The sequence below is a fragment of the Dipodomys ordii genome, unplaced genomic scaffold (genome assembly GCF_000151885.1).
Source record: "Dipodomys ordii isolate 6190 unplaced genomic scaffold, Dord_2.0 Scaffold22, whole genome shotgun sequence".
NCBI classification, from domain to species: domain Eukaryota; kingdom Metazoa; phylum Chordata; class Mammalia; order Rodentia; family Heteromyidae; genus Dipodomys; species Dipodomys ordii.
In genome coordinates, this window is record NW_012267238.1 from 2,410,300 (window position 1) to 2,432,024 (window position 21,725).

Sequence of the window (21,725 nt, forward strand, 5' to 3'; positions counted from 1 at the left end):
TTGTGGATTTTGTTGGATAATGGGACATAAGTGTCTCTCAGATTTTGTTTGTTTTTTTGGGGTCCTGTCGTGGGGCCTGAACTCTGGGCCTGGGCGCTGTCCCTCAGCTCTTCAGCTCAAGGCTAGCGCTCTATCACTTGAGCCACAACGCCACTTCCGGCTTTTTTTTTTGCTTATGTGGTACTGAGGAATCGAACCCAGGGACTCTGGCATGCAAGGCATGCACTCTACCACTGAGCCACCTTCCCAGCCCTAGTCTCTCTCAGATTTAACTGTCTGAGCTACCTTCAAACCAAGATTCTTGGATTTCAACCTGTTAAGTAGCCAGGGTTACATGCTTGCACCACCAATGCCTGTCTTGGTCCACTCTTTTCTATAGCTATTTCTTCCTATTTTTCCACTCTCATCTGGGATGTTTACTATACAAATGTCAGTCATCTATATTTCACAATATATTTCTTCTCACACTTTCTATTTCTCTCTTTCTCACTTTGAAACAGGGTCTTGCTATGTAGTCTAGGATGGCCTAGAATTTGCTGCATAGTCTGGGCTAGATGCACTCAATTCTCCTCCTGCCTCTGCCTCCCAAGTGCTCAGCTTGCAGGCCTGCACCATCAGGCCTGGCATTATACTTTCTATTTCTTGATCCCTTTCCTATTGCCTTGGTCAAGCTGATTATCCCCATACAACCCACCCTGCTCAGCGCAGCTATTGCCTTCTGTACTCCAACTATTTTTTCATACCTGATAATTCTGTTTGGCTCTTTTTAAAATGATTTGTTGTTCTTACCTCATGTTGCTGTTATTTTGTCTTACCTCCTTAAATAAATTTAAAGCATTTATTTTAAATTCAGAGCCCATCTGTTCCGGTAAGTCTGCTTTAGATGGTGTTATCTAGTTCTCTCTCTCTCTCTCTCTCTCTCTCTCTTTTTGGTCATGGGGCTTGAACTCTGGGCCTGAAAGTTGTCCCTCAGCTCTTCAGCTCAAGGTTAGTGCTCTCTACCACTTGAGCTACAGCGCCACTTCCGGTTTTCTGGTGGTTTATTGGAGATAGGAGTTTCACGGACTTTCCTGCCCGGGCTGGCTTTGAACCATGATCCTCAGATCTCAGCCTCCTGAGTAGCTACGATTACAGGCATGAGCCACTGGAACCCGGCTTTAGTTTTCTTTTAGTCAGTGTATGCTTTTGACCTATGACTGTATTTCCCTTAGGGGGTGCTGTGTTTCAGAATGTGAAATTTGCCCTGTGAATGAGCTATAGGCAGGCCCTGATCTGTATTGGTGTCCCAACTTTAAGATGAGGGGCTGAGTTCCACACAGCCACTATGAGACACTGTGATTCAGACCCTCCAGAAGGGAGGCAATCTCAAGAGAAGGCATCTTGCTGGAAGAGCAGGGCTTCAAGGGGCAGACAATGATGACTTGTTCAGTCTCATGGGTGATTCAAGTGTTCTCTTTCCAACCCAGTGTTTCTCTAATCCCTACCCCATCCATCTCATGATGCTGCCATTAGTCCCTAGAACCCCACAGCTCTATAGTTTCTTCAGGGATGATACAGGGGCTGAAAGGAGCAGCCATCTTGACAGGAAGCCATCACCCACCTGTTCTTACAGCTGACTCACCCACCTCTAACTTCAGTGATGAGTTCTGTTTCCTGTATGCACTCATCCAAGTATTACCTCCCAGAATCACCTGGTTAGCCTGTTCATACCCAGCTACATAAGCTTCCCAGAATGGGGTGCCCTCCCTCTCAATACCTTTCTATATCCTAAAGGCCTTCAGTGGGGTTCCTCATTTCCAGGACAGGAAAATGAAGATCGGTGAGGAATCCTAATGCTCATCCTGCTAGGAGAGACAGAAAAGCCCTGGAAAGCTTGTGAAGAGAGCCGAGAAGTGTGGGTGCCAGTGCGCAGTGACAGCTCTTGCTCTGTTTCAGGAATGAATGCAGAAGTGTGAACTTCTGTCAGGCAAGGGCTCTTCGATGTCCCCAGTCCTCCCCACACCTGTCATACTGTTCCCCATTTCCTCTCTCTCCCCAGGTGCTGCCTAGAGCCTGGCCTTGGGGCCCGTGGCTGCTCTGCTTCCCCCAGGGATCCAGCTCCTGCTCAGTGCCCACCCCCCCCCATCATTTCCCTGGACCTGCACCCTGGCAAGAGGCTGTGAAAATAGCATCTCTCAGCTTACTCTGACTCATGGCCACCTCCTGTTCTCCTGGACTCACTTCCTCTCCTTATATCAGGACCCCACCCTCACCCCAAGCCCTACTTACTCTGACTCAAGGAGAGTGAACACAGCTCTCCACCCTTCCCCTCGTCCCAGGCTCTTCTCTTGATCTGTCTACAATGTCTTCATCTCCGGTCCCACCTGTCTTCCTTCCCAAACTTAAAGACACTCCTGACTTGCATCCCCTGCTCCTGCTCTGCATCTCCCACCCCAGGAGCATGTGACCAAGGCTTGCTGTGCCCTCTAGTACCAGCGCTGCCCACACCTGACCAAAGACTGGCCATGTGTTCCACAGAGAAGGCCACTCAGCAGGCAGACACTCACCATGAGACCATGAGGTCTGCCTGAGGAGACCTCATGGACCTTGGTCTTGTTCAGAGACAGAGGCTGCAGGCCCTGTGTGGGCTGTAGAGTCTGTGTATAGAGGTGTGAAAGAATGAGCATGTGAGGCTGTGTGTCAGCCACTGTATGACAGGGGGATATATGGGTGGACAAGAGTGAGAAGAGCCTCCCAACACTCCCCCTGGAGCCCTTCTCTGACCTCAGGGGAGGTGATGATTGCGAGGATGCAGTGCCACCTGGTGGCTATAACCTGAACTACAGGCTACAAGCCATTTCTCCTTCCTCCCTGCCCCCCAACACACACACACACACACACACACACACACACACACACACACACACTTTCTCTAGGGTCCAGCCAACTTGCTTGTCATCTGGACACCCCATGATGGTCCTGTAGAGATCAAAGATGGAAGCCTTCTCCTGAGTTGCCTTCTAGCCCAGAGAAAGGGCCTCCAGAGGGAGGCAGACAGGTAGGCCTCAGACCCTAGCCTTGATAGATTACTTAAGTTCTCTAAACCTCCTAGCTGCAAAATGGGTTGATAGCATTTGTCTTTCTTCTCCCAGTGCCAAGGTATGGTAGAAGTGGGACTGGCAAGCCACTAGAACTCTTCATTAGGGTACAGGGACCCCACCTTCCAGGGCAATCTTTTCTCTATACCTCCATTCCATGGTCACCAAGTCCTGCAGATCCAACCTCTCCTGGGTCCCCTCCTCACTCATCCCCTGGATAGCACTGCACTTACAGCATATTCTCATAGCTCTGCTGTCCAATAGGCACTTTCTAGAATGCATGTGTGAGTCACTCGTTTACTGACAGGCTGGCTGAGAGTAAAGGCAAGTTCCACAGGCTGGTGCTTGGGCCCATTATGGCAGGCTTGATCCCCCTCCACCTTTCCACCCTTCTATAGCCACTGCTCCCTTCTCTGTGCTTTCCTCTGCACAGTTGCTTCTACTACCAGTGTCTATCTCCTTTGCCTACAGGAAAACAGCACCCGCTCATCTCTCCACCCTTGCTATGATTCTTCTCAGTTGTGATTCTGCCTGGAGCCCCCCAGCCCTGGCATCTAGGAGGCTTGTCACAGCCTGTGACTGAGTTCTGATCCCTCTCTTTCAGCAAGCTGTGAGAGCCTCCAGACTAGGCCCAGAGATGAAGTCAGCTCTGGGCTTCAGCACGGGGTTCTACAGCACAAGGAATCTATGTGTGGGTTGTTCACTTATGGGTGATGAGGGAGATATGTCAGCATGGGCCTTAAGGGAGGGCTAGACTGGTTGGGGACAGACAGAAGACTCAGAGTTGAGGGGGCAGCACAGTCCCTAGTGTCATGAGTGTCATAGGGTCACTCATGACCAAAGCAGGTTAACACAGAAGGAGTAAAAGAAGCCCTAGCTGAGTGCCAGTGGCTCACGCCTGTAATCCTAGCTACTCAGTAGGCTGAGATCTGAGGATTGTGGTTCAAAGCCAGCCCAGGCACGAACGTCTGTGAGACTCTTATATCCAATAAACCACCAGAAAACTGGAAGTGGCTCCATGGCTCACGTGGTAGAGCACTAGCCTTGAGCTGAAGAGCTGAGGGATGGTGCCCAGGCCCAGAATTCAAGCCCTACGACCACCACCACCAACAACAAAAAAGCTCTAGAAGGGGGTTTAGGCCACCTCCTCCAGGAGGAATCCCTGACTGCTTCAACCTTCCACTTACCCCATCCTTCATCATCTGGCCCTCCCCACAACAGGTCTATGACACCTCCCTCCCTCCCAGAAGAGGATTTTTTTTAAGCCCCAGGAGTGAGCAGCTCCAAAGAGCATTTGCTTTCCCTACTTTGGCTTCCCCTCTACCCCATACATAAAGTCCACAGACTGTCCCCCTGGGGAAAGGTTGGTAGAAAGAAATAGATTTATTCTCATGTACAAAGCAGTCAGCCCACGGGACCACATACAACAGGTGCACAGAGTCCTAGAAAAACGCATTTCTCTAAAGGCAACTCCGAGTAGGTAAGGCAGGTGGCCCCTCCCCTGCCCACAACACACACAGAAGGAAACAGAAGAGAGAAGCCAGCAGCTGAGCTCACCCAAGAGACCCAGCCCTCGGGAGTCTCCCAAGCCCTGGGGCACAGGTGGATATGGCCTTGAAGAGGAGAGAAGCCTGGCCGAGCCTTTCTTGGTCGGCAGAAATGAGAGAAGGGGCTCAGGCCAAGGGGGGACTCTCAGGGGTGACATTGAGGGACTCCAAGTTGGGCATTCTGTGCCCTAGGCTGGCAGAGATGTTCCCACTGCCTCTGCTGGGACTCCATGATGCTGTAAGAATGTGAATTTCAGGCAAGGCTTAGAGAACCAATGGTCTCACTGTCCTGTTTTGCCCAGAGAGGGTAGGAAGTTGCCCTGGATCCTACAGCTAGCAAGAAACAGCTAACACACTTGGGCCTGTCTCCCAGTGGAGGACCCTTCCTGCCTCTCCATTCATCTGCTTTCTACCTGAGCCCCTCTCCCAGAGCACTGAGCTGCCAGGCTGGTGGCCTTCTCCTTGGGAACACCCAGATCCCAATGCCACCAGAGACACAGAGGAGTCCTCAGGGCCTTTGCTCATGGCTGCTTCTAGTCCTCCAGCAAGAGTTGGAGAGTGTTTCCCACCCTATGCTCAAACAGGTGTCCCCCTTCCCCTTCTACGAGGAATCCTGGACACCCCAAAGGATAGAGGTCTGCAGGAGAAATGGCCACAGATCTGGTGGGGACAGAAATAGGACACAGAAGGATCCACCAGGACTGCTCAGAGAAAGAGTGACTTGGGGGGGAATCTTGTCAGGGTATAGTCAGAGGTGCAGCACAGAGGGGCCTGTTCACAGGTCACCCCTCTGCTCTCTGAGAAATGGCAAAGTCCTGCTAGGCTAGAAGTCTTGCTTCCATTCTATGGACAAGAAAGCTGAGGCCCAGGAAGAGCAATACTCAGTGCCCAGCTCACACAGGAAGTCCTGGTCTAGCAGCCAGGACCCATGGCTCTGGTTCCCAGTGCTTCAGGCCAGACTGGTAGAGGGCTGTGGAGGAGAGCTGGGCAGGAGGATCCGGGGAGGGCATCACTCAGCGTCCAGGCTGCAGCAGCCATTGACAGGGCCCCTAGTGCCATCCAAATCAGGCACCTCATATTCCTCATCCAGGAAGTCCAGCGAGTTGTTGCTTGGGAGGCCGCGGATGGTAAACTTGTGGGACACTTTGGTCCAATGCTCACGGTTGGAGGCCACACGCTCATATAGCTCTGCTGCCTTGGGGAATAGGTCTTGTAACAGCCTGGGGATATGTAGGAGTAGAGTTAGAAGTCAACAATCAAAGCATGGCTGGGTACTGGTGGCTCATGCCTGTAATCCTAGCTCCTCAGGAGGCTGAGATCTCAGGATCACAGTTCAAGGCCAGCCTGGGCAGGTAAGTCTATGAGACTCTGATCGCCAATAAACTACCAGAAAACCGGAAGTGGAGCTGTGGCTCAAAGTGGTAGAGTGTTAGCCTTGAGTGACAAAGCTAAGACAGAGTACTCAGGCTCTGGATTCAAGCCCTAGTACCAGTAACATCCCTCCCCCCCGCCCCGCCCCACAGCATATCGACAGCAATAAAGATGAAGGCTGTACCACAGGCAGGACTGGCACAGGAAAGCTTGATGGTCTCCACTGGGGACCAAGGATGAAGTGAAGGACCTGCTTAGCAACATGGCAGGGCAAGCTGTGGGTCAGTTGGAGCTGGGCCAGTCCAAACTCAGTAAGCTGTCCATAGCTGGCCCTTGCCTGTCCTGCCATCTCTCTGTGCAAGGCTTCCAGCTGGGCTCCCGGCTTACTCACTTGTAGATAGGCATTGCGATGTGCTCCATGAAGCTGATCTGCAGCTCAGGGATGTAGGCCTTCTCCCGGTCCATCATCTCCATTGGCCTGTTGCCCATGGCCTTCTCCTGTGGGTACCAGGTCTTCAGGCCTGCTCTCTTATTCCTCCCTCAGGTCCCAGGCAGGTCGGGTTAACCTCAGCCTCCTCCCAGCTGCAAACCAGGGGCCCAACCTCAACCTGGGCATCCTGAGGTCATGCCACACGTACCAAGTCTCCCTGGGAGAAGAATTCTTTGTAGATCAGCTCCTGGAAGGAAACACTCTCATTATTTCCAAAGGATGGAATGCATCCAGGCCTATGCCTTGGACAGTAAACTATGGCCCACTGATTGCCTGACAATAGGCTGGCCCTCAATGGGGTGAAGTAGCTGGGTGCTAACCTACCTTTCCCCAGCCTCTCACTTGCTATGTGGGTCCCATTAAGCCTGTACCTCTCTCTGAGTCTTCATCAGTCACCCTGAGATGGTCTAGCTTTCTCTCCTCAAGTACAGCCAAGCTGAGCTCAGCACACAGAGTGTTCAGGGAGGTCCCCAGGGTGAACAGGGTGTGTAGCCTGTGCCTTCCTGAGGAGGGAAGCACTTACTGCGATCTTCCGGGTGGTCTTCCAGCCCTTGGTCTGGTCAGAAAGGTCACAAGAGGTCATCAGGAGGCAGAGGAGGAGCCGGTGGTGCTGTTTGTTAGTTTGGTCATAGCCCACTGTGTAAGAATGACAAGGTCAAAGAGAGGGGTCTTGCCTCTGTGTCCCCTCTGAGGACAAATCTAGGACTGGCACCAAAGTAGCTCCCTGATAGGAGCCAAGGGGCCAAGTACGATCATCTTGGAGAAAGGAGATGGGTCCCCTGGCAGCTCCCCATCTGGACTGCACATCTCCCACGAGGGCTGACAGCAAGCACCTTCAGCCATCTTCTGGAGGTCTTTGAAGATGCGGAGGTGGTGGGCCAGGTCTGTGGCCAGGATGATGTCTCGCATCAGGTCCAGCATGCGCTGATAGTCCTGGGGCAAGCCAGGGGAGGGGGGTCATGGCCTCCTGATGGACATGCCCCACCCGTTGTCTTCCCGCTCACTCCCATGCTGCTTCTGTTCCTGTAGCAGCCAGCTCCCACCCTTCCCCCCTGATCCTGGCTCATCACCTTCCGGGAGAAGTGATCGAAGATGTTGCAGCCGTGGGTGTTGAGGATGGCGATGGCCTGAGCAAAGTGGTGCCTCTGAAGGGACAGGAGGGAGGGGCTTCACTGGGGCAGAGGCGTCCCTGACCTCTGACCCCAGGGGAGATATAGCCCAGTCGAGCCCTAGCTCCCAAGAACAGGCAAAAAGAGCAAGCAGGGTTTTCTGAGCTCTGTTTCCATCCACTGTGACTTGGGGCGTGTCCTAGGCCAGCTCCATGATGCTTCCGATCCCTCAGCCGTCACAGAGAAGGATCTGATCAGAGTAAGTTCCTAGGGCCTTTGCAGGCTAGAGGAATTTTTGAAATGATCCTCGACACTAATTCATGCGGAAAACATTTGTTTGCTGACAGGAACGGTGATAATGAAGCAAGGACAAGGCCCCGTCTCCCAGCAGTGAAGGGCTGTCACTTGGAGGAGGACCAGGCGCGTCCCAGGGGACAGAGGTCAGAGCCCAGGCTGCATCAGGCCTCCCAGGAGACAGCAAGCGAGTCTCTTGGGGTAATGTGCAAGCAGGGACGGCCTCTGGAGGGGGTGTTCAAGAGAGGGAGCCAGCAGCAAGGTGACTTTGAAAATATGGCTCCCGCCCTCAGCCGAGACCACCTGGTACCATGTGCAGGCTACTCAGAGATATCTCAGACTTTGTGTCTATCCCTAGGAGACCCATGTGGGGTAGACAGATGGATCCCCTACAACGTAAGGTTGAGAGTCTTGGGGCAGGGCAGGGAGGGGCATCGTGGCCTTCTATTGGACATGCCCCGTCCATCCCCTTGGAATATCCCCTTCCTCTCCCAGCTCCAAGAGAAAAGGGGAGTGGAGAGCGTCCAGGCTGGAGTAGGGGCTGGGGATGGGGGGAGGAGCTGCACGGGAGTACCCAGTCTTCTCTTTGTGAAGATGGCTTGGGCAGACTCCACTGCACCTGGCTTGCCCTGGAGGCAGCTCTTGATGTCTGTCTGTCTGGAGAATGCAGCTGTGGGGCTGGCCGAATAGGGGTGAGTTTGTGGGGAGAGGAGAGGATGGCAATACCTCCATGACAGAGCCCTCGGAGCTGTAGAGTGCAGCCAGCACAGATTTCTGGAAAAGTCCAGGAAAACTTCCATCATTCCTCAGATCCAGATCTAAAAGCCCACTGTTGGAGTCCTGACCCTGCTCCTTCCACCCCAAGTGCTGCTGGGTCTACCCCATCACCACTACCACCACTCCTAAGGCTGTGAGAGATGAGACTCTCAGACACGTGGGGAGGGGCAGACCTCTCACCGAGGCCACCTGGAAGGAGTTGTTTGTGCCTCTGTGATCCAGGTCGTGACACATGCAGGAAATAAACAAGGCAAAGATCTCGATGTCCCTGATTGAGACACAGAAAGGAGAAAGAAGTCACCCACAGCTGCCTCCCTGGGCCCCCTGGAGGAGAGACAGCTGATGACATGCCCAGACAGGCAGTTAGAATGTCTGGCTCCTTCGTCTCAGTTCATATTCAGTCACTGTGGGGCTGTACAACCCTGCTCCCTGGGCTAAGAGGATTGGATCAATGGTGTCACACAGGAAATGCTTCCTTGTCTCAGAGAGGGGCCCCAAGCTGCTGTCACTCACTCGAGGTAGTTGGTGAGCTCCAGGTTCTTGTAGAGCAGGTAGCAGAAGTGAGAGACAGAAAAGGCGTGCATCCAGTTATGGTAGGGTGGATCTCGATAGCCCTTCTTCACCATCAAGCAGAACCTGGGGAAGGAAAAGGGGGTCATCAGGATCTCCTCCACGAAGCCCTCCAGGTTCTACCTTGTCTCATTTCTTTGCATTTCTCTATTGACTATGATCCAGTGCCTGGGAGTTACCTCCCATTCACGGATCCTCCCCACCTCCAAAAGTTTGGGTCTCCCTGAGTCATCCTCAGAAAGACACTCCTCCCCTCCCCAGAATGCTGTGCGAGGACAATGGATAGAAAAGTGGATGACAGCAGGAGGAGGAGACTGGGTCTTTCTGTGCCGGGAGAGGCACTCACCGGGCCAGTGTCGGGCAGTCAATTTTGTAGTTATTGATGAAATTCATGTCCTGCAGCATGCTCAGGATGGCCTGGAGAGGACAGAGGAGGGAATCAGAGCATCTGGCGGCATCAAGATGGGGATCCTGCCTCTACCCTTTCTCAAACCCCCATACTCAAATATTTGGAGTTCTAGAACTGCAAATATAAACCAGCAGGCCATGAAATAATTGAAACAAGCATTTTCAGATCTGTGAGCTTTCAGAAATCAAAGAACTAAGAACTCTTAGAACCACAAAATATTAGAAAAAGTAGGGGACTGCAAACCCCAAAACCATATGCCCTGGACATCATGGTTCCAGAACAGCTCTTAATGATCATCGAGTCCAGCCCCACACAGACCATCTCACAGGAAGCCTCCATAGCCTTCCATGATGACTGCCTTACCAGGAAGTTCATAGGCACACCTAACTTAAATCTCTTGCTCACTCCTGTCCTCTCCCCATCCCCTCACCATGGATGTGTCATCCTCAGGCAGAGAGCGAGGAGTGTAGGTGAAACAGGCAAAGTTGGAGTCAATGGCAGCCACAGGCTGGATCCCATCGTGGAGAAGTTTGGTATATTCATCGTCAGAGACCTAAACAGGGGAAGCCAGGGCATTAGAAGATGGCTTCCTCTCTGTCTAGGATTCTTATCCACAAATTCCCCTAGCAGATGGGAGGCCCCCCTCATTCAAAAGGTACTATAGTTTGGCCTCTATTTTATGGACCATCACTGGGCAGATGACCACTCTCCTCTCTTGGCTATTAGGACGGGGGGGGGAGGGGATAGGGTGACAGGGAAGCAGTGGGCTTCCCAGCCTTCAATAATATCCAATCATCTAGCTTATTCCCTGGGTATTGAACTTGGTCTGAACTTGGTCTGTCCTGTGAGACTCCTACTACCTGCTTCCATCCTAGCTGAACTGAGAAACAGAACTGAGAAACAGAAACAGGTCTATACGGAAGGAACAGCAGGAGCTGGGAAGGTGGTTCAGTGGTAGAGTGCTTGCCTTGCATGCATGAGACCCTAGGTTTGATTCCTCAGTACCACATAAACAGAAAAAGCTGGAAGTAGGTGCTGTGGCTCAAGTGGTAGAGCCCTAGCCTTGAGCTGAAGAGCTGAGGGACAGCACCCAGGCCCAGAGTTCAAGCCCTACAACTGACAAAAAAAAGAAAGAAAGAGAGAGGGAGGGAGGGAAGAAGAAAGGAAGGAAGGAGCAGCCCTGGCCATGATGGCTCATGCCTGAAATCCCAGCATTTTGGAAGCTGAGATGGTAAGATCACCAGTTCAAGATTAACATGGCCGGCAACATAAAGACTGTGCCTCAAAAAAACTAATGAAAAAAAGAGGTAGAGGATAAGAGAAGAAAAGGGACAAATAAAAGGAGAAAAGCAAAGCAGAGCAGGAGGCATGCATTGCTCCAGGTCTGCCTTTGCTGCCTCAGGAGACAACAGTCAGAAATCTCTGCCTTGATCTGAGCTGCTAAGGACTCTGGGAGGCAGAGAAAAAATTGGAGAGGAACAAGTGGCCCTGTGGGCCTGGAGTAGGACAGACACTGTGTAAACCTCACCTTCATGTGGTACATCATCATCTCATTGGCCAGGTGGCTGCGATACTGGGCCTCATTTACTTTTTTGTATAGGAGGGACTGAGGAGAGAGAGGGAAAGAGGGGGCTTCAAATAAGGCATCTGTGAAATCAAAATGCCCTTTACTTGTGTAAAGGGTTCAGAAAGAACCTTCTCTTCCTGTCCCATTTGGGCCTGAGCCCTTTGGTCTACAACTCAGACTGCAGGGCATACCCCACCCCCATCTTTGCAGAGCTCTCTTGCTTGCCTCCCCCATCCTCTTAACATTTGAAGCACTTGATCCTAAGACTTCAATGATGGATTTAAGGCCCAAAGCAGGGAAAAAGCAGCCAAGAGGGATTCACATCAGGAACATGAGTTGGATTTCCAGGCCAAAGCCACCAACAGGCCTGCACCGTGATCCCCAACATTTGCCAAAAAGAAGCTGATAAAGGCTTGAATTGAGGTTGCTTCCAGAGAAAAGGGGAGGGATAGTTTTGGCAATTAGACTTTTTCCCCCCTTAATGGTTCTTTAGATTTGGACAGAGCAAGTAGTATCCCCAATTATCAAATGGATACTGAACCCAGAGGTGGCCAGCATGTACTAAAGATTTCACAGCACCCAGCCCATCAGGACAGAGCTAGGAGAGCCGGTGGGTGGGGCAGGAGGTGGGTCCCGCGCCGGCCCCTCCTCCCCCTCACATGGGCGATGCTGATGCCGCAGTAGATGGAGAAGGCGGTGGCCAGGTCCTCGTCGAACTTGCTGAACCATGGACCATTGATCTTGTTCACTAGCTCAGCCACACCGATTACCTCTGGGGAAGAGAGCGAAGCTGGGAACGGAGGGATCTGGCAGGGCTTGCCCTCTCTAAATTTCATGCCTTAGAATTCTTAATCCCTTTAGCTCCAGAGGAGCCTCGGGACGGCCATGAAGTCCGGCCCACCTTCCAGTCGACCCGCCCTGGCCCCGCCCCCCGCGATCACCACGCCCCCTTGGCCCCGCCTCTTTCAGTCGGGTCCCTCCCTGGCCCCGCCCCTGGCGGCCGTGAGCCCACACCCTGATTCTCGTTCTTAATGGGGAAGCAGAGAATGTTGCGCGTGCGGAATCCAGTGCTGTCGTCCACGCCGCGGTAGAAAAGCGGGTGGGCATACGCATCAGGGATGTTCAGGATCTGGCCCGTGGTTGCCACGTGGCCCGCGATGCCCTGGTCGGCCGGAATGCGGATCTCGTAGCTCTGCGGGATGAGAATGGAGTGGGAAGGATGAAGTTATTGGTCAGGCTGCAGGGGTGACATGGAACCTGCTCCCCGGCGATCCCCCTGCGCTCCCGGCACCCATACCTCATCGTCCACCACGCCCCCATCGAACACCTTGGCCACCAGTTCATTCTGATCCAGCAGGAACACGGAGCAGCTGTGGGGAGAAGAGGTTGGTTCACAAGGCCCTGATACCTTTTTCCAACTGTCCCCACTTCTTTTTACTTAGGGTGATGGCCAGATTTCCGAAGCCTTGCAGGAATGGCTACAAGGGGAGACATTCTTTTCAGGGTTGGCTGGCATCAGACATTCCTCCTTTTTTTTTTTTTCTTTTTGCCTCTACTATGTGCCAGGCACTGTTAGGAGTTGAGGATCTGTGGCAAACTGATCTGGCCCCGACCCTGCTGTGAGTGGCGACCAATCAAGAAGGCAGGGAGGAGAAGGAGAAGGGGGAAAAGAGGTGATGAGGAGCCTCTTTTGCCTCTTCTCTGGGTAGATTCGCTCACATCTCTGCGTTGCTGAGGTTTCTGGCCTCTGTGATGATCTCCTGGAGCAGGACAGAGACATCATCTGGGGAAAAGATGATGCCCACCAGGCAGGTGGTGAGACCAGAGTGCCAGGTGGAGCCCTCCCACCTGTCTTCCCTAAATAGCTGGCGTGAAGGGCAGTGAACTCACCCAGGTGAGTGAAGAGGTTCTTTGCCACTTGGAGAAGGGCCTAAGGGGAGGGAAATGGAGATCACAGGGAGTTCTAGTTAGGGACCACCCTAACCAACCCTCAGCCTCCATTCACCCCAGAGTCTTTTTATTCCTCCACTAGGGGTCCTGAAACAGGTGTGGAAGTGACATTTGTCTACCAAGGAACAGTGGAATAGCCCAGCAAAGATATGTAGGAAACATCTGAGTGGCATTATCCTGTTCTTGCTACCCAGGTATTGCTGTAGTACCCATATTGAGCAGAAGAGGGCACTCACATACAGTGCCAGCAGCCCCCTGCTCAGGGCATGGGGAACTACTGACCTTCCCTCCTTAAACAGACTTCCAAGTTATGAGGTTACCTAGCTGTCACAGGGCAGGGCTGCCATTTTCCCAGAAAGACATAGGTATCTCTTTTCTGGATGGTTTTCTGGGTCTGGGGCTGAAAGCTAGGTGAGTTGGTTCCTAGAAGAGGCTCAAGGCAGACTACTCACCTGGCACTCACACTTGAGCTTCTGCTCCTTCTGGAAGGCCAAGGTGCTGGTGAGCACTGTGCCCGTATAGTGGAAGCAGTGCTGGATCACATGCTCATCAAGGTCTGTGAACCTGAAGGAGGGGCTGGAAGTCACTCAGGAGGGCAAGGAAGACAGGCTTCTTTCTCTTTTCTCCTCATCTCCATGCTGCCAGGAAGCAGCAGGGATATTCACCAGCCAATCATAACTCTCCTCTACACTAAGGCTATTCCATTACACACCTCCCTCCCTCAGACTATGGACTCCCTGATCAAAGGGCTCTACTCTTCCTCAGACCAAAAGGGGTTTCTTCAGGCTATTAATGTGTCCTGTTTTGGTTTTGAAACAGGGTTTCTCTATCATACCCAGGCTAGCCTGGAACTCCTCGGGATCCTCTCACCAAAGGCTCTCCAGAAATTGGGACTGCAGGAGTGCACAACTGCACACATAGGTTATTTCTTGAAGCTAGAGCCATGTGTCCCTTTAATTAACGGGAGACCAAGACTGGGTCTCCTTCCTCAGACTAGGAATTTGCCCAAGCCAGAGCTGGGTGTCCTCCTGCTCTTCCCACTGTCTTTCCATCCTAAAAGGGAGACAAGTGACAGAGAAGGGGAACTCAGATGGCTCTAAAGGAACAAAATGAGTAATGGAGAGGTATCCAGCAGCAGCTGCATTAGCCTAGTAGGCCCTCCAAACTCCACTCCCACCACTGCTGGGAGAGTGCACCCTTCCCACACTGTTACCCCAGGGGAGCCCTGCCCCACCTCTCAGCTCCACCTCCTGTCCCATGTCATCCCACAAAACTCACAAGTCTCCTCCCAGCTTGTTGAAGGCGCAGGCCAATGCCACCACCTGGTCAGTGGCCCGGCTGATGACAGGGACACAAAGCATGGCCTGAAGCTCACAGCCCAGCATGCTTTGTAACTGCTGCACATCCTCCTGCAAAGGGGAGTGCATCAGGGCAGGGAGCAGTTGGGAATGTGCTTCTTCCCCAGCCCTCCTCTATGGGTGGTACAAATTCCCTGAGTCTTATCTCCAGACAAGATTCTGATTGTGCAGGCTGAGCACAAGGCCTCTCTTCTCCCCCTTCCCTGGTCCAGCCAGGCCATGGCTTACAGAAGTGAGGTCCTTCAGCTGGATGGACTTTTTGTCTTCAACCACCTGGCCCAGGCGTCCCATGGTCAACTGAGGAGCAAGGAGAGGCTGAATCAGGGCCCAGCTGTCCCCATATCAAGAGGCTCACCTTCCAGGATGGCAATTTTCAACAAATGATTCAGGCAGTCCAGTAGGGAGTAGATGAAGTCAATATTGAGCAGAGAATTGGAGGAGCAAAGGTTGGTAGAATCAGCTGTAGAAGACTCTAGGGTCTTCCCAAAATAGGAGAGATATAAGCAAGCTCCAAAGATTCTCATTGATTGCAACAGATTCTTATCTGGAAACATTCCTACAGAAGTGAGCCAGTTCCAAGTAAACCTTCCTGTAGATAGTTCTCCTAATGGAGCTATATCGTGAGATACTGTGATTTCTTTGTGACATGTCTAAGTAAATCTCAAGATCCTGATAAATCCCACCTGATTCCAAAAGGTGCTAGAGGACCCCATCCCTCCCAACAGATCCCAAGAATGCATACTAGGACTCACAGGAAAGCTGATCTCTTCCCCTAGCACTTTATCTCCGAGGACCTGAGAGACGGAGAGGTAGGGACCAGTTACTGCAAAGACAGACACTGGCTTCTTGTCCCACCCACATCCTGTACCCAGCGGACCTGGCCCCTCACCTTGCAGGAAAGCTGCAGGTTGTCCTCTGATACTAGCAGAAGGCAGCATCGCGATGCCTGGGTCTCCTGTTGCAGCTGAGAAGGGACAGATAGAACAAAGGGCTGATTGCAAACCTAAGGTCACACCCACCCTGTCTCCTTTTTGAGGCTTTCAAGCTTGTGGAAGGGTGGGGGGAAAGGGGCCTTACTTCCTGAACTGAACTGAGATCTAAAGTCCTAGGGGAAGTTGGTCCCTGATGGGAGACAGGGCGGGGAATAAGGGCGGTGCTCACAGACTCACATATTGGAGGACTTTAAGCTGTAGAGAGGTGGCATCCAGATCATACAGTTCCCCTGCAATGGGCAGGATGCTGGTCAGTGAGGGCAGTTTGGTCCCTAAAGGTGCCCTCCCCCACCAGACCTTGACTTCTCCCAGCTACACCTTACTGCTTAGCCCACTGACACTCATCCAGGGGTTCTCTACTGGCTCCGCCCCCCGGGAAGCACACCACCTCCTAGACCACGCCCCGCGAGCCCTCCCCCCCCCCTTGGCTCATCTCCAGGTCTACCTTGCTCCACCCTCATACCCTGCACAGGCCGGGGGCCCTCACCACACAGTTGCAGGATCTTTCTATCTTGGTCCGTGTATTCCACTTTGTCCTTCTGGTTTTCTGACACCTCCACCAGGGAATTCTGGATCTCTCCAAGGGTCGCACTGGGCCCACGCTGCTGCAGGGCCTGCACCCTCCGCAGGGCCACCAGGGTCTGGGGTGACCAAAGGATCAATGTGCCCACAGGACTCCAGCAGTACTCTGTCCACAGGGCCCATCGCTCTGTCCCAAACACCTCAGCCCTCCTCATTCCTCCATCCCAAGAGCACCCACAGCTCTCAGTCCCATTGTCCCTCCGTTCATGGACAAGTATAGGGTCTGTCTCTTCCTCTTGCTCTCAGAAACTAGGCAGAGACAGATATTTCTGTTTCTAACACATGTGAGAGTTCCTTGGTCCTTGTTAAAATTATAATCTTAAAACGTCAGGCACAAAGCATTTAACTCCCATTATTATGGCCACTTTTGTTTATCTTTTATTTATTGTTTAATGCCAGTACTGAGGCTTGAACTTAGGGTCAAGGTGCTGTCTCTTAAGGCTGGCATTCTACCTCTTGAGCCACACCTTCACTTTTGGCTTTTTGGTGATTAATTGGACATCAGAGTCTCAGGGATTTTCCAGCCCAGGCTTGTTTTGAACCCTATGACCCGCAGATCTCAGCCTCCTGAGTAACTAGGATTATAGGCATGAGTCACTAGCCCCCAGTATTATAGGCCTGAGTCACTAGCCCCCAGGATTAGCCCACTTTCAGATGTGAAGCAGGCTCTGAGACTTCCTCAGGGTTCCAAAGCTTGGATGTCATGGAGACGAAATGGAAATCCAGGTCTGTCCAGCTCATTGTCCATCCTACCACATCCCACCCCACTCACATGCTTCTCCACTGCCTGCAGATTCCACTCGTCATTGTCACTCAGCTGGCCACAGTGCACCTGGAAGGATAGCGAAGGGTGCTGTGACCTGTTGGCCTGTCCACGCCACAGTGCCTTCCCTGTGTCCAACACACCCCAGCCCCCAGCAACAGACACGCTCCATTCAGTGGACCTCCATAGTAAACCCATCCTTCTGACCACACAGATAGCTCCTACAGATACAGACTGGAACTTTCTGTCTCTGTACCATTATTTTCCATCAGCACTGTTTTCATGGGACAGTCACTGTGTCCTGTCAGCTTAGTCAAGGTGTAGAGTGTCAAGGGGTGTGTGTGTCTTAGACCCCTTCCCAGGGTCTCCCTCACTGTGGGGCCCTCCAGACTCTGATCATAGAATGAGTAGAATTCACCTCAGTGTCCTAGCTTCATTCTTTCTAAGTCAGGGTTTGAGTTGCCTCTAAGTCTGGATTAAGGAAGGAACCGGACTCTGCCTGTTCAGGGCGGATGGGAAGGTGAATGGACTGGAGTTCTCTGTCTTACTCAGGATTCTCACGAATGTGTGATGCAGGTCCCCCCCCACCCCCCACCGCCCTGCAGATGAGCCAAGGCCATGGGACTTAGCCAAAATGGCAGAGTTAAGACAGCCCCATCTGCTTCCCCTGGGACTTGTCCCAAGTCACAAAAGCGGAGAATGACAAAACAGCCTCACCTATTCCTGCCCTCCTTTCCCTCTCCAGGATCATCTTCCCTGCCACCCCCATTATCCTGTCTCTCTCCCAGTTCCCTGTGCCAGACATCAGGGCTCCCCTCGGCCATTTTTCAAACTCAGTCTCTTCCTCCCTTCAGCCTTGGTTGGGTGTGGAGGAAGAACGTGGGGAGAGGGAGATAGGACAATCCAAGGGTTCACTTCAGGCCCTCCAACCAGGCTTCCTACCTACTCATCAGCTTCCTCACCTACTCAAAGCTGTTCACTACCAGCAGGGCTCCCCACAGTGCCTTCACTGGGGGCCCCTTTGTCATCTTCCCTCCTAGCTCTCAGCAGCCCCTGACTGCCTCCTTGCCAGGAGCAGATGGGGAGAGGAGACCAGCAGCTTCTTAGACGCTCAGGGTCTCACATGGGGCAGGATGTGGTGCTGGGAGGCCTGGAACCTCACACCTGAAGACGATGGAGACTACCTGGAGTGTAGGGCCAGAAGGTAGAGCATCAGGGCGGCCTCCTGCCTTGATACTGAAGCACAGGCAGGGCGAGCAGAACTGGAGGCAGGGAGATCATGTGGGCTGGAGGCTGTCCTGGGAGTGCCAGGGGGGGGGTGAGAGGTGAGGGAAATGAGGAACCCTGGGAAAGAGTAAGATCTATGATGCCACCCAGGGAATGGCCTGGAAGTTTTAGCCTAAGAGAACTGGGGAGCAATGGCAGATTCAGCATGAGAGGGCCATAGTCTGTCAGGTGGAGGGTGAATCACAGAAGCAAGACTACAGACAGATCTGTAAGAGACCAGGGATAGTGCCAAAGCTTAAGCTCTGGAGGAAGGTCCTGCTTTGACTCCTGTAGGATAAGGGGTTTGAAGGAAATAGAGGCCAGGGTTCATTTGCATAGTGTTTGCCAAAATGTGCTGGGATTGGCTATTAGTACATGGAGGAGGGAATCCCTCTTATTACCTCTCCCTGGGCCCAGTTCTCAGGAAAAGGGAAGGCTAGGAATCCTCTAGAGCAATAGAGCAACCAGATGCAGACTAAAAACCCATGGCAAGGGAAAGGAAGGGGGCGTAGTGTCTTTCCAGCAGGTTCACCTACTCAGCGTGTGAACAACACACACAAAGACTCTCATAAGGAACCTCAGGAACTGCCACATGCACACACTCCTGCTCACTCTTCCATGGACACACACATACACAAACTGCAGTCACTGCCACACACCCACACTAACAGTGTCTATACTATCCACACATGCACGTTCACACCACTACCTAAGAAACTTGAGTTCCCATACCCAAGAACCATGCACATACTTCCAATCTTCCCCATACACATACACCAAAAAAATCGCTCCAATACACACATGGCCCCACTTTTACCTGTCCTTGTTAATGAGGGTTGCTTTCTGGGCACTCTGCATTGGGCATTAGAAATAACAAAAAGCCTGGCCCAGCTACCAGTCCTGACCCTCACCAAATCTGACGTGGTAATGGTCTAAACACCAATCCCCATGCAAGGAACTGTCAGGCACAGCTGACCAATAGACATCAAATGCCAGAGACCAAGGGCCACCCGCTCCTCAAAGGGACTTATTATCCCAGAATTGAAGAACAGAACCAGAGACTTTCCCCACAAAGAATCGGCACTCAAAGTCCCTTGAGCTGAGCTGCAAAGGCCCAGAACTGACCTCACGGCCCTGCACCTGGATGGCATGCCCTTCAGAGATCCCACCACCAACTCTATCTTCATCAAGCCCCAATATTCCTTATACTCCTTGTTTCCTTGCCATCATTTGTCTTTTTATCCTAGTGCTCATTTGTTTCGTGTCTTCCAAACTATACCATCTAAAGCAGAGCCTGTTGCTCTGTCTTGGTCACTTCTGTGTTCCAGAACCTAGCACACAGTGCTTACTTAGCACCTAGCTGGCACTCCAGAAAGAGTTCATCAATGGATGGATGGATGGATGGACGGATGAATTCCAAGTGCAGAGACCAAGCACAAGGACCAGGCTTGTTGAAGAAGGAGCTGGTGCAACTCATCCCTCCCAAAACATCTTGCTTAGATCCTGCCTCCTCCCCTGTGCCCGCTCTGCCCTGAGGTTCAGGTAGCAGCTGAGAGCTCCCAGTGGTCTGGGTGCTTCTTGGTGAGATTATGTGGCTCACAGATCTTCTCTGAGGGGCATCTGGTAAAGTGCATTTCTACCTGAGTGGGCAGGGACAGGCTTGAAAGGAGGTGGTCTGTGAATAACCCAAACCTCCACCCTTCAAGAGCTCTACACTGCCAAGGTGAAGAAAGGCTTATTAGAAACTTCTGAGAACCCAAATCCCACAGATAGCAACTTTCTCAATCATGTGCACCCCATAATTCTGCCCTACCAGGACCATACTCTTCCCCAACCCCAAAGCTCATCTCCCACTGCCTAGAATGCCCTTTCCTTTTCCTCTTCCTGTCAACCTCCTACCTATGCCCCAAAGCCCTACATAATTGCTCTCTCCACTGTGAGGTGGCCCTTGCTCCTCCAGCCTCTGCTGTGAAAACACCTGTTGGCTGTACTTAGTTCATTTGGCTTGGGGTAGCTGGAGAGTGTCACTGCTGTCCTCCAAAGTGAAAGCTCCTAGAAAATGGTTTGTCTAGCACCCCGTCTCTGGGGCAGCTAAGTGAGTTAAAGTGAAGTGACCTGACTACTTTTTTAATGCCTGTGCTAGGACCTGTGCTAAGCTGGTGCTCTACCATTTGAGCCACATCTCTGCATTGGGCTTTTGCTGGTCAATTTGGGATAAGAGTCTCATGGACTTCCCTGCCTGGGCTGGCTTGGAACGGAGATCCTCAGATCTCAGTGTCCTCAGGAGCTAGGATTACAGGCGTGAGCCACTGTGCCCTGTTTCACTACCCTTTTGGAGACATACAGGCCTCTCCTTCTGCCTCCACCCCTCAGCATGCTGCCCAGCCCTGGGCTTCCTCAGACCCACCAGCTCCGGGACAGACCAGCGGGAGCAATGGAGAGGAGGAAGCAGCCCACGGAGAACTCTGCCAACAACAGATCCAATCCCTGCAGGAGCACAAGCTGGGGGTGGGGAGCAGCTTGTGGGAGAAGCTCCCCCAGTCAGGCAGATGGGGTGTGGAGTCAGGGCATCAAGCCAAGCACCCCCTTCCCTCCCCTGGTGGCTACCCCCTACTCCCACTATCCTCCCTCACCAGCAGCTTGGGAAAGGTCAGGCGCCTCAGAAACCTTTAATTCCCTTTTAATGAGCTCAAGTTGGGGGGGGGGCTCCTCCTGTACGCCTTGGCCAGCTAATTTAACTGTCAGCATGGTGCCACCTCTGCAGAAGCAGACTCCCCAGAAATAGTGATCTAGGGGCACTAACCCCTTCCTTACCTGGTACATGACGAGGATTTTGAGCCCCATCCCCATATGGGAGAAGAGGTGCAGATTAACAAATCCCAGCTGGCAAGATTCTGCTACCCACCATAGCACCCCATGGTGGAATGAGCCCTACAGAGTCCCACAAGGGTAGCAGAGAGTCTGTTGGTCCCTGCAGCCCACCCCCACTTCCCATGGAAGCCCAGTCCCCTCCCCAGGGGACCCCTAGCTGCCTGGCTGGTGTTCAACCTCAGTGTAAGTCTAGCTGGGGTCTGTCTCCCCACACAGCCTCTCCCTATACCCCCGAACTGCAGTCACCCCAATCTCTGACTCCTCTTTCACAATGTCTCTCAGTGGCTCATGGCCTCTGGTCCCTTGAGTGTCTTTCAGTCAGTTCATCTCCCCATGTTCCTGCTTTCTTGAACACTGTCCTCCAACCCACAGGGTAGGAGGAGCGGATTCCAGAAAAGAAAGGCCAGGAAGTGCCAGGGACTGGGCTTTTCCAGCTCCATGGAATCTCCAGATGGGACGTGTGCATAGGTCAGGTTGCTGAGTGGACCAGCAATTTTCTTCTCCCAATTCAGGGCAAAGTCCAGGACTGAGCTGTGGGAGCCACCTAGAATCTTCTCTAGCCCCCCACCCCATTCCCTGCCCAGTCCATCCCAGATTGCTGCACACACACACACACACACACACACACACACACACACACACACACTTCAGCAACCCTATTCACAAGCAGTTACATGAGAAGAATGAGATTACAGATCTGCACACACACACACACACACACACACACACACA

At 52.5% G+C, this 21,725-nt stretch overlaps 1 protein-coding gene across 3 annotated transcripts in view; it reads right to left on the reverse strand.

Annotated features, from left to right (window-relative positions):
- Positions 1 to 4,442: 4,442 nt before the first annotated feature.
- Positions 4,443 to 21,725, reverse strand: part of Pde2a (phosphodiesterase 2A, cGMP-stimulated) — a 90,574-nt gene continuing 73,291 nt past the window's right edge. For 2 of the 3 annotated variants that reach the window (XM_013014114.1, XM_013014113.1), the window contains 25 exons: positions 16,866 to 16,925; positions 15,999 to 16,152; positions 15,689 to 15,741; positions 15,409 to 15,483; positions 15,272 to 15,313; positions 14,748 to 14,816; positions 14,440 to 14,570; positions 13,614 to 13,725; positions 13,102 to 13,141; positions 12,931 to 12,994; positions 12,509 to 12,581; positions 12,226 to 12,403; positions 11,871 to 11,983; positions 11,173 to 11,250; positions 10,075 to 10,197; positions 9,582 to 9,652; positions 9,179 to 9,301; positions 8,846 to 8,933; positions 8,615 to 8,662; positions 7,556 to 7,630; positions 7,319 to 7,418; positions 7,009 to 7,121; positions 6,634 to 6,672; positions 6,387 to 6,493; positions 4,443 to 5,844 (listed from right to left, as the gene is read on the reverse strand). In XM_013014114.1, coding sequence (XP_012869568.1) covers positions 5,634 to 5,844; positions 6,387 to 6,493; positions 6,634 to 6,672; positions 7,009 to 7,121; positions 7,319 to 7,418; positions 7,556 to 7,630; positions 8,615 to 8,662; positions 8,846 to 8,933; positions 9,179 to 9,301; positions 9,582 to 9,652; positions 10,075 to 10,197; positions 11,173 to 11,250; positions 11,871 to 11,983; positions 12,226 to 12,403; positions 12,509 to 12,581; positions 12,931 to 12,994; positions 13,102 to 13,141; positions 13,614 to 13,725; positions 14,440 to 14,570; positions 14,748 to 14,816; positions 15,272 to 15,313; positions 15,409 to 15,483; positions 15,689 to 15,741; positions 15,999 to 16,152; positions 16,866 to 16,925 — 2,340 coding nt within the window. In that variant the 3' untranslated portion in view covers positions 4,443 to 5,633. The remainder of the gene's footprint in view (positions 5,845 to 6,386; positions 6,494 to 6,633; positions 6,673 to 7,008; positions 7,122 to 7,318; positions 7,419 to 7,555; positions 7,631 to 8,614; positions 8,663 to 8,845; positions 8,934 to 9,178; positions 9,302 to 9,581; positions 9,653 to 10,074; positions 10,198 to 11,172; positions 11,251 to 11,870; positions 11,984 to 12,225; positions 12,404 to 12,508; positions 12,582 to 12,930; positions 12,995 to 13,101; positions 13,142 to 13,613; positions 13,726 to 14,439; positions 14,571 to 14,747; positions 14,817 to 15,271; positions 15,314 to 15,408; positions 15,484 to 15,688; positions 15,742 to 15,998; positions 16,153 to 16,865; positions 16,926 to 21,725) is intronic. The other variant, XM_013014115.1, reaches the window with a different exon arrangement.